General features: G+C 39.0%; 2 protein-coding genes across 2 annotated transcripts in view; one reads left to right on the top strand and one right to left on the bottom strand.

Moving 5' to 3' along the window:
- The window catches only part of tube1 (tubulin, epsilon 1), a 22690-nt gene extending 21134 nt beyond the window's left edge, over positions 1-1556 (top strand). The window contains exons 11-12 of the mRNA XM_008398528.2: positions 353-527; positions 1261-1556. Of these exons, the coding sequence (XP_008396750.1) occupies positions 353-527; positions 1261-1419 (334 nt within the window). The 3' untranslated portion in view covers positions 1420-1556. The remainder of the gene's footprint in view (positions 1-352; positions 528-1260) is intronic.
- A 553-nt stretch (positions 1557-2109) lies between these two features.
- ccn6 (cellular communication network factor 6) overlaps positions 2110-12026 on the bottom strand; it is a 12528-nt gene continuing 2611 nt past the window's right edge. The window contains exons 2-5 of the mRNA XM_008398529.2: positions 9973-10252; positions 6221-6457; positions 4133-4305; positions 2110-3183 (exon numbers count right to left, since the gene is read on the bottom strand). Coding sequence (XP_008396751.1) covers positions 2902-3183; positions 4133-4305; positions 6221-6457; positions 9973-10252 — 972 coding nt within the window. The 3' untranslated portion in view covers positions 2110-2901. The remainder of the gene's footprint in view (positions 3184-4132; positions 4306-6220; positions 6458-9972; positions 10253-12026) is intronic.

Raw genomic sequence — 12026 nt, 5'->3', positions numbered from 1 at the left:
TCATCAGCTTGGTCAATGTGTTAAAACAACTTGAATTTCTTCAATCAGTGCAAGTAGAATAATAACAGCCAATGGAAATAAATAATAAAGAAACTGACTAAAACAAATAAAATAATTAAGCATAGAATTAGACTTAATAGATCCAATTGGGAACGATACAGATATCGGTTTGGTGCATTTCTAATTTCACTAATATTAAAATTGTGAACATAGTCTGTATTGTTGACCCTTGATCTGTACATCCCAGGTATTTGTCAGTTCTTTGCTTTATTTACTGGCATAAATTTAGATTTGACTGCTTTAAGSGAACCACCAGAGCCGCAGTGKTCATCTTCTGTGTGCCCATCCTCAGGCTGAGACCATCGCTGCCCTTTGTATCGTGGAATCAGGAGGGCTGGAAGACGGGCCTGTGCTCCGTCCCCCCTGTAGGACACACCCACTCCCTGCTGGCGCTGGCCAACAACACCTGTGTGAAGCCCACCTTCATGGAGCTGAGAGACCGCTTCACAAAGCTCTACAAGAAGAAGGTGATTATTGCATWWACCTTTACACCTGTCATAGAAATGAATGTTACATTCGTGGGCTTTTATTCATTTATCAGTGAAATTCTGTCTAGATAGGTACAGTATGCAACTTTAATGCACAAGACATTTAAAGTCAATATTATTTGTATCAAACCACACCGCATCTATCATAAACAGACTTTTAAGACTAAAGCCCACATTTAGAAGCCCCATGTATTCTGGAGGGAATGTTTTCCAGTCAAGCAAAATAAAGACTGAACTATTTGACTCCAAGCTCACATCGTGTCACTGAAGCCGAAGTGAAGCTTCAGACCTAAAAACATCCAACAAAGCAGGAAGATCTCAAACTCGCCAATCAGTTTGCAGCTGTAATGTGGACCTGATGACGTCAAGACCTGACTGCAGAGTAGACACAGATAGTGAATGAAAGTTTAGTCTCCATGTAGACTGCACAGTGAGCTTCAGCCACTTCTGCTTCTGATGTCCTTCAGTTGTGAGGCACTTTTTTTTTAAATTGTTGTGTTTCCATTGAATTTATTTTTGTAATTCCAACTTACTCAATTTTAAGGTAAATGGAAAAGCAGCTTGGGCCCAGCATGGCAGAGGCTGCATGATGCTTCTGTTTAGCTGAAAGCAGTACTGATTTTCTGTTCAACATCAGGATCTAATGTGCATTCCTTTGAACCTGTACTTTTCCCCTAACATCCTTGTTTTTTGTCTCTGCCTGTGTGTGTAGGCTCACTTACATCACTACCTGCACATAGACGGCATGGAGCARAGCACMTTCTCTGAGGCGCTGTCYTCTCTCAGTGCACTGATTGAGGAGTATCATCATCTGGACGCCACAAAAGCCCGACTCATACCGGACGCACCCAGACTCTCCATCGCCAGATGAAGATCCACTCAGACATTTCACAAAATACTTCCCAAAAAAAACCACACACACCTTTTGTAATTTTGATGCATTTAATTTATGATGTGAATAAAATCAAATTTTCTGTTGGAATTAAAAAGAACATGTGAGAAGGTTGAGTGTGACTCGGTCAGTATTGGCAGCGTTTTAAGGATCTGTGACTCCTGTGAGCTAATCTGAACGGGTCCACAGCTGGATGTGAGGAAGGATCTCCTGATGTTCTGGTCTGAATGGATAGAAAATATCATTTTTAATTCTCTCATTTTTTACTTTGGATTTTGCTTAAAACTACATTTATGTGCTTCTCTTACTTTCATTTTAATATAGGCCTACTTATTACAAAAATTACAAAAACCTTCACAGCTGCTTCCTTATTCATCTGTAGAAGTTGGTTCATGTTCTGTTATCAGGTTTTCATGTCTTCTAAAATGGATGACTGCAGGTGATGTCATGTCAGTTATTTCCATCATGAAGCAGTAGCTACAATTTTACTTGGCCTGGGTAAWKATGTGTGTTTGGTTTTCTCCTGTTCTGGATGCCATGTTTAATGTGGGACTTTTTCTGAACGAAGCTGCAGGGATTCACATCTTTTCTGTTACTGTAAAACTTTGTGAAGATTGTGTTCAAAGCACTGTGAGCTGCTTCAGAATGAGTTTTAACCAATCTTTTAAATACATTTTAACATTTTATTCAGGCACATCAGCTGACAACCTTCACTCATGTCATTTAAGGACATCTGAAACATTTATTTGGCTGAACTTACAAATGCAAATGTCAAAATATTGCAAGATTTTTTTTCTATACATTACATGCCCCAAAACAGTTTTACTACAATTTCTTAATAAAGAGCCTGATGAAACATTTAATGCTGCTCATATTGCTCATCTGAACTCCACCTGCCAGCTTATAAATCACCTGGAGACATTTTAGTGCTTCTACATCTGACTGTTTCACCTAAAAAGAACAGAAACGGAAACATCGTTTAAGTGAGTCATGGGTTATCAAGACCACAATTGTTAAAAAAAAATCCAAACATCACCTTATATCAATCTGGTTTAAAGAGGCATTTAAACCTCATCCTGGGTTTCAGGAATCAGAATCAGAACTTTTTTTTTAATCCCAAAAGGAAATTTTGTTGCTAAATTCAATAAATTCTGTCTGAGATTTAGATGCATATTACATAAGTAAAATTGAGAGAATAACAGTTCAGAAGTTGAAACTGGGAAGCTGAAATCGGGTTAAAAGGTTTAGTCATGAAGCCACAGAGTTTTCTTCATCTCCTGTTGGAGTTCCAGCTTTACACCCGTCTCTCCCTCCTATTGCACACAGCTGTCTTAAAGACGGAGCTCATAAAATCTTTCAACATAACATGTTTTCCTTCATTTGATGACTGACTTCAAYCTTTTTTTTTCTTTTGTGTTCGTTCTTGTAGAATTTCTAAGGGCTGATCGTCTCTGGCTCTTTTTAAAGTAACTGCAGGTCAGAAAACATGTCTCCTGGATCCGTGCACTTCTTCTGGCATACGCAGGACGAGATCCATTGCATCTTCCACTGAACGCTGGAGCCCGTTTTGCAGGTGAAGTTCACTTTGATCATGCGGGACTTGTTGGGGATACAGCAGCGTTTGTCCTTGCAAACGCCGCAGTACGTGGGTCTGAACTTCTTGGTGCTGGTGCAGCCCGACAGGCGCAGTTTCTCTGCCTTCTTCGCCTGGAACTTTGGTCTGCATGTCTTCCCCTTTGGCACCTGGATGAAAAACTCTAGTTGTCTTTATGGGTATTACAGAAGCAGGCTAAAAAAATTACAATATTCTTAAGTTAATTTCAGTAATTCAACATAAAAAGTGAAATGGGATTTTATTGCAGAAATATGTTGTTGGCCCTACACATTCATGSTGAAAACTACTGACTTAAGTTGTCTTACATTAAGATTCCTTGACATAAGACGAGCTCTTATATGTTGCCAAAAAGTTATTTATAAGTTGGTTCAGTTTTATGTCAAGAATACTGTAATGTTTGTACAAGAAAAATGACCAAAAAAAGTTGGTAATATTTATTGATTTTTCACTGGAGTTCTGCTAATAAGTTAACATTAATTTCTGATGATCCACATGTCTGTCTGAGAATGACTCTTATTAGTCAGATTGGATATTTAAGTTTCCTAATATCAGTTTCAGGTTTTCATAATCGTTTAGCCATAATCAACATACATTAATCAATATAGACCTTTTTGTTAATTCTTCTCTAAATATGTCATGAATTTCACCTTTTAAGTCAAATTGCTGAACCACACGCACKTTTCAATGATACTGAGATGCACCGGTGTTGGGGTTTACGATGTATCAGCACCAACATCGGTATCGACCCATATCAGTCATTTTCTAACACGTTGATGTCAGTCCAATACATAAAGCCAATATTTATCTCCATCTTGCTGTTTTTTGTTGGGTTTTTTTCTGGAGGGGTAGAGAAGGAGGTCGGTGGTTTGGTATTTGTTTGCAGCAAAGGTGGAGAGTCTAACTGAAGCATTGTGAAGTCAGTGGTGTGGCCATGAAAGCAGTAATGAAACATATAATGGATTGTTAACCATGACAGCAATATTAATATGGGACAGCGATATTAGCCTAAATGTTCATATCAGTGCACCCCAACATCGTCATATTGAAAACACACGTTAACTGAGACGAAGTCATCACCTTGATGCTCTTCAGCAGGTTTTTTTCACACGGCCGCAGCAGGCACAGGCGCCGATCTTTCCTCATCTCACATTTTCCGTTGTCGTTGTTGACACGGACGGAGATGCCCAGTCCGCAGGTCTTGGAGCAGGGGCTCCAGGGGGTCGTCTGGACCAGACAGTTCTTCTTCCAAGCTAAAGGAGGATCCCTGTAAGCCTTCAGTGTTACAGTTAAAGGGTGCTGTGTCACCAGCACCCTGCAGGGGGCGCTGGTCTGATCCTAATTACAACACAGATGGCAACTTAGGCTTGGAAATGTTTCAATGTGTAATACAGTCAGGTGAGAAAGTTAGAATATCCCAAGACGGCCATTTTTATTTTTGTAGAATATTTGGACACGTAGGCATTTTTTCTTAACTTTGACAATTCGAAAATAGTGAGAAAACTAATCGGATTTAGAGCTGAAAAAAAATATTAACTGTGATTAATCTATTATTGAAATAATTGTCAACTAATTTAATAATTGAATAGTTGTTAACTGGAGTATATAGGTTCAAAAAAGGCCCTCTGCTGAAAGAATGACTCACTCAGAGCAGTGATTATGCCAAAACTGTACAAAAAAGTATATTTTGCATTTAAGATACCGGTACTATCCAGTTATTAATAAAAAAAAAACTCACCAGCTCTACACTGTATTGATGTTAAGTCAAGCAGAAACGGCTAATATTTTCACATGTTGTTGTTAGAAGTATTTTCTTTTTAGCTCCAAATGTTCAAGTATTCACTAAAGGAATGCTGTTACATTTTAGGCAAGACGATGCTTATTATTATTTTGAAATGTTTATTTGCATTTTGGTATGCTCTACAAAATAAGCTTTAATGGATAATGAAAAGTCTGCTGAATGTGCCTTTTTTGCCACGACTCGATTAATCATCAGAATAATCGATATAATAAATGATTACTAAAATAATCACAAGCTATAGCACCACCATGTCTACATGGTTAGAGGATCATTACTTAGCATTTTGATGGATTCTGGTCTATTTAAAGCTCAGACTTCTTGCCAGTAGATAAGTTGCTGAGATCCATAGAGCTAACTAGGAGATTCTAACTGCTCTTGAGTCTGACAGGGGATTTAAATAGGCTCAAAATAATCCTAATTTTGAGCCTATTTTGGCTAATTTACATGGAGCCAGTGTAGGGACTTTGGAACTGGGTGATGTGACAATGTGAGTGGCAGCGATCTGGATCAGCTGCAACTGGAAGATTGATATTTTAGACAGACCTGTGAGGACACTTTTGCAGTAATCAATTCAACTAAATATAAATGCATGGATGAGTTTCTCTAGATCTTGCTGGGACATTAGTCCTTTAATCCTGGAAATATTCTTCAGGTGATAGAAAGCTGACTTTGTAACTGTCTTTATGTGGCTCTGAAGGTTCAGCTCTGACTCCATCGTCCAGATTTCAGGCTTGATTTCTAGTTTGTAGCTGGAAATCTTCAGTTTTGTTTTTCTTCAGCTGAAGAAGTTATGACCCGTCCACATATTGATTTGTTCTAATTGATTTGGACGGGTTCAATCACCTGGTGACATCGCAATGTATAACTGTGTATCATCTGCGTATCTATGGTAACTACTCTTATTTCACAAAACACAAAATCCTACCCAGATTGTTTGGTTTGGTTTCTAATGCAAATATCTTAGTTGACCTGAAATAAGACAAAACTAACTTACAAGGAACATTTCAAAAAGATATAAGAGCTTGTTTTACGTTAATAATTATTGAATATTGATTAAAATAAATCTAGTTACACTGTCAGATTATTTCACTCATTATGTGGCAAAAATGTCTTGTTATAAGTGAAGTAATCTGCCAATGAAACTGGCATGTTTTTATCAATATTAAGGAATTATTGACTGAAAACAAGTTCCTATGTTTTGCTGAAAAGTTACTTGTAAGTTAGTTTTGTCTTATTTCAAGTGAACAAAGATATTTGCATTAGACACAGAACTTAATGAGTGAGATTTTGTGTTTCTGCAACGTTGAATCATCTGGCTACAATCATCTCCAGCATGGACGCCCAGGCCAGTTACCCTGRWCACACACCTGTCATGTATGTGGTCTCCTGCTGGTGTTTGCCRGGGTTTGGGCCGTTGCGGAGGCCGGCCGGTCTGTTGCTCATGAGCGGAGCGGGGCCCAGCAGGCCCGGAGGCTTCTGGATGAAAGCAGGCGTGCAGCCGATGGCTCCGGCTATGCATGTGCACTTATAGAGGGGGCTGGGCTGGAAGGTTTCCCCGTTCTCATAGTGGACCCCATTCAGGTCGCAGCCAACCGCCATCATGTCTGTTAGAGAGGGGAAATGCGTCAGGACTCCTCATGTGGTTTGCCTTTGAGCTCAGGGCCAGTTCATTTTTTTCATGATAAATACGCTCCTTTGAAAATATGGAATGAGGTTTTCCACACTTAATGTTCTCCAGCATAGAGATAAAGACCAGACTTAGTTTCATTACTTATGAGGATATAAAGTTAGTCTCTTATAATTTCAGTGTTTGTTTTAACAAACTATTTAATCCTCATTCAAGATTAAAGTTTTAGGAAATGCAACTTTAGAGAATCGTCAACACACAAATCATTATGCTGTTGCACTATTTGCCAAAACTGCAGGACGGMCAGATGCTGTTGTAGACCACTTTTCTTTCTTTTTTTTCAGCCATTTCAACCTTTCCATACACAAGTCAAAAAATAATAATACTGAAAACATAAGACAAAACCAGTACAGAAATAGATAAAGAATACTTAGATTCCTGTCGATGGCAAGAACACAAAGTGTAGACTGAGAAAAGTGTAGCTTATTCTACCTTCACTTTGTGATGCATAAAGCATCGTCATATTTTTTCTAAAACATAACTCCAAAGAACTCCAGCTAAATCTGTAGACAAAATCATGAATGTAAACATAATCAGACAATTATTGTATTTGTTTAGCAAATGGCTTAAATACTTTTTTTTATTTAAAGAGTGAAAAACAGTTTTAACTCATCACCATAATTACTCCACACCTGCAGCCCTCAGACTGAAGAACTTTTGTTTTTAATATTCACCCTGACCTTTAGTTGTTTTTTTAATAAATCCTCCTCTTTTCTCATTTGTTTCTTCACTTTCCTGTACACCTGGAAAGGAGTTTATTATGGGATTTGTACATAGTCAAGGCTGTTCTGACCACAACTAATTTGTAACATTTTAATGCATGCAGTGTGAGAAATATTTCATTAGTTGGATGAAAATAATCTGAGGCAGTTATAATTCATACAGCTCTTTTCTGTGTTAGTTTCATACGAGTTTCTCCAGATCTCCACACCATAACTCATGTATGGAAGTGTTGGGCAACACCATAACATTAAAGGGATTTCTTATTTACAAAATATGTTATTGTATTTGATAATGCAATAGGTATTGACATTTTAGCTTTTACGTCATCAATATGAGCCCTCCTATGTATCACCCCCGAAGATCAGATTTCAATCTGATTTTATGATAGAAACAATTAAACTGTGACTGACATGGCAGCTTTAGGTGAGCTTAATAGTCTAATTAAACAGTAGATCTTTATCACACGCATGTGAATAACAAAGATCTCTGGAATGTGTCTGATGTAAAGATAACAGAGGGCTTCTTTGAAAGCTCCCCACAGAGTAATATATCTAAAAAAATCTCCGCAGGCGTTTTTCACACCAGCGTGTTTTTGGATTGGCTTCCAGCTGAGCTGCCCGGAGGCCAGCTGTGTTTCTACTTCACCTGTGCTTTTTGCTCTTGACAGTTTTCATATTGACATTCCCACAAAACCTGTCAGACTTTGTGTTCATATGTATGGAAATATTTCTATATAAAATACAACTAAGGGATCGACCAACATAAAGTCATGTAACTGTGAAGTGAAGGACAAATGAAACTTTGTTCACTAAATTATTTACAACTTAAAATCTGAATAGTGTGTTGTGCATCTGAATTGTGATGCACAAATGATTCATGGCTTGTGAAGTCACCAGGTGACTCTGAACCCATCCAATCACTGAATAGATGTTTAGAACAGATAAATATGTGGATGTGCCAAAACTTTCTCCAGCTAAACAGAAACAAAACTGAAGTTATTATCTTTGGACCTAAAGAGGAACGAACTAAAATCAATGCACAGCTTCAGTTATTACAACTAAAAACCAGCATCAGCCCGAAACCTGGGAGTAGTGATGGACTCTGACCTGAACCTTCAGARCCACATTAAGACAGTCACAAAGTCGGCCTTCTATCACCTGAAGAACATCTCYAGGATTAGAGGACTTATGTCTCAGCACGATCTAGAGAAACTCATCCATGCATTTATCTTTAGCCGCATTGATTACTGCAACAGCGTCTTCACAGGTCTGACTAATAAATCAATCAAACAGCTGCAGCTGATCCAGAAGCTGCTGCTGCTGTTCTCACTAAAACCAGGAAGATAGAGCACATAACACCAGTTTTAAGGTCCCTACACTGGCTCCCTGCTCAGAGAATAGACTTTAAAATACTGATGTTAGTTTATAAATCTCTGAACGGTTTAGCACCACAATACCTTAAAGATCTGTTATTACTGTACCAACCATCTAGACCCCTCAGATCTTCTGGTTCTGGTCTGCTCTGCATCCCCAGAACCAGAACCAGACGAGGAGAAGCAGCATTCAGTTTCTACGCACCACAGATTTGGAACAAACTTCCAGAAAACTGTAAAACAGCTGAAACACTGGGTGCCTTTAAATCTCAACTTAAAACCCACCTGTTTAGAGTTGCTTATGGCTAAATTAGGGTTAGAGTGCAGGTTTTGATGTCTTCCATGTTTTTATGTCTTTAATGTTTTTAATTTTTTTTTCTTCTTTCTTTTATGTATGGGGAAGAAAATAAAAAATAAAAATAAAAAACGATAAAAATTAAAAATAAAATAAAAATAAAATAAAACCAGTTAAAGTCCGCGGGAGGGCAGACTCCTCTAATTATAAGTTAGTTAAATTCTGTGTGGGACGGCGGCGTCCTCTGGTAAGAAGTTAAACCCTGAGAATCCTAGGCACTGTCAGGTACAATAAAAGCAGTTAAAGTCCGCGGGAGGGCAGACTCCCCTAACTCTAAGTTAGTTAAATTCTGTGTGGGACGGCAGCGTCCCCTGCTAAAGGACGGTGGAGTCCTCTATGAAATAGTTAAATTCCGCAAAGGACGGCGGAGTCCTCTATAGTTAGTTAAATTCCGCAAAGGACAACGGGAGTTTGTTTTTTTTATTTTTACTTTTTAAATTTCTCTCTTTCTCACTGTTTATTTCTGTTTTTATTTTAATTATGTAAAGCACTTTGAAATGCCTTGCTGCTGAAATGTGCTATACAAATAAAATTTGATTGATTGATTGATTGATTGGAAGTGGACTTCTCATGATTTTCTTCTTGCCAGCTGTTCATAAAGGTCATATTTGGGGTAAAACTAAAAGTTGTCTTAGTAGCAGAGTTTTCTTTTTTTGCTGTGACTCTCTGCAGCTTCTTCAGTTCTCCCTGACCGATATGCTGTGTTCCTCTGTCATTTAGGTGACTTAAAGGGACAGTATTATGTTTGCCATTTTAAAGCACAATCAAGTAAAGGCTACCTTCAGTTGTTATAAAAATGCTGCATATATCAAACATGACTTAAAAGAAATTTGACTTTTTAATTGAACACTTTGAAATTGGGCCTATGTCCGTTTAAGACAGTTTAGCTCTTTCTGAAGTGGAGGAACCGTTAGAAGGCAGAGCTAGGTCCAACCAGGTGTTTTGCACAGCTGAATGGTTGCCATGGAGTAGAAACACTTACATGCACACACYCCAACCTCATATCTAGGCTTGTCTGCTGAGAAGTCACAATACATGCCCTTGTGTGGGTCACACACATCCCTCTCATTGCAGCGCTCCCCTATCTGCCTCGCACAGCTTTTGCAGCAGCCGCAGCCGTCAAGGACGGAGCTCACTCCCGGGGCGCAGTACGTCCTCTCAGCACACTTGCAAGGCCACTGGCAGAACTGCCGCCTTTCGGCCGGCCCCCATCCTCCTCTGGCAGCCGACTGTTGCCCGTTTCTCTGAGCATCACTGGTGGGCTGTGTACAGAGACAGAACATTCATTAAGAATCAGTTTTTTAACACAACACTTCCTTTAGACGTACACTCTATGGGTGTATTCACATCTTTCCGCCCTGTTGGTTTGGATTTTTTGTATAAGTGAATCCTGTGTGAACCAAACAACTGAACCCAAACCCACTTTGTGAGGTGGTGTCTGTCCACTTCCAAACAAACTGGTACAGTTTGCTCCTGGTGTGAATACAAACTATCTATGGATTTCATGAGCTACTTGTTCTAGGCATTATGGTAAATATTAGCCCTTCAGTGTTGCTATTGGTACTGCTGCATGTACCGATTACCCTGAAATCTCACTTGGTTTGTTGTTTCCTGCCAAGTGATGCTGCTGCCAGCATGTAGTGGGTCAGAGCATCTTGCCTCCTTCAGCATGCAGCAACAAAACTTGCATTGAATGAGCTGCTCTTGACTTCCAAACTTTGTTGTCTCTGGGTCTTTGCTTTGTCCTGCCCTTATTGTTTCTGTCCAATGGGAGAAATTATGGATTTGTTTACAAGTTATAGTCCGCTTGCAAAAAAGCATAATGTGAAAGCAAACCGCAACAAATGAAAAGGATGAAGTTTGCTTTTGGTCCAGATCAAAGAAGTGGACCAGAGGACTGTCCTGCTGTGAATGGAGTACACTCTTGAACTAAACGAGCCAAACAGTATGTAGGAACACTCAGTTGTATTTTGGTACACATGAAGGCCAGTGATGTTACTGGTATCCAGTGTGTTGAGCTCTTTTGAGGTTCCAAACCTCATCTATGACCATGATTTACAGTTTTTGACCGAAGGAAGGAGACAAATGAAACTGAAGCTTTCTCTGTAGTGTGGCCTGGAGTGGAACCACTGCTCCTCCACATCTTCATGTGATCATGATGATTTCTGTGAACCTCCCTTTGTTGGTTTTCTGGGTACATCCCACATACCACTAGGCCCCAGACGTTTTGACATCCCTTCTGCCCTGGGAACACTGGGGAGTGTCATGGGACATAGGAGGTCTCTGTTTCCCTCTCGGGTCTGTTACCCAGACCAAAGGGTGCTGTGTTTTTCAGGGATCATTACCTGTACTTGAGTTGACTAGGCGGAAGTTTCCTACACTGTAGTGTAGTATCTGGATCTACTACTGAGCTGATCTGATGTAATATTTTTACAACATATTTTTATGACCTTTAACACACCTCGCTTTAATCCCATTATTATGTCCGGGTGCTTAACTAGTTTGTCAGTGAGTGTAATTAAATGTGCAACGAGCCTCTGATCTGAAATCATCATATGACAGAACATTTCACTGTACATCTGTAAACTGCTTCTACATGCCTGATGCTCAGCCTGTCAGTCAGAAAATAACACTACAAAGAGAGAGCAACTGCAGATTATTTATTGAAGATCCTTTGCTTTTGTTCAGTAAATCCACTGAAGGTTAAGATTCCACAGCAGATAGCTACATGCCCAGGAGAATTTCAGGCCTACATGCAAAGAATAAAAACATGCATGGAAGCATCCATTCAGAATTTTCTTGTCTTTTTCTGGCATTTTTTAAAATTAAAAATATTTCAGAAGTCTGGCTTTCTACATACTTTGATAGAACAATTCTTTTCCCCAGAATCTGTATTCCAGGTCTTTTGATATACACTACAGTATTCAAGGATTTCTTAATGTCATAGCACCTTTGCTTGTGTGTGGTACGAAATTCGGACTCAGGTTCCAAATTAAGAAAATTTACTGCACAATAAATAAATAATTATAATTTTAT

This window comes from Poecilia reticulata, linkage group LG21 (assembly GCF_000633615.1).
Source record: "Poecilia reticulata strain Guanapo linkage group LG21, Guppy_female_1.0+MT, whole genome shotgun sequence".
Classification (NCBI taxonomy): Eukaryota; Metazoa; Chordata; class Actinopteri; order Cyprinodontiformes; family Poeciliidae; genus Poecilia; species Poecilia reticulata.
Note: the sequence above shows the minus strand (reverse complement) of the source record. Positions and strands in the feature narration are given on the sequence as shown.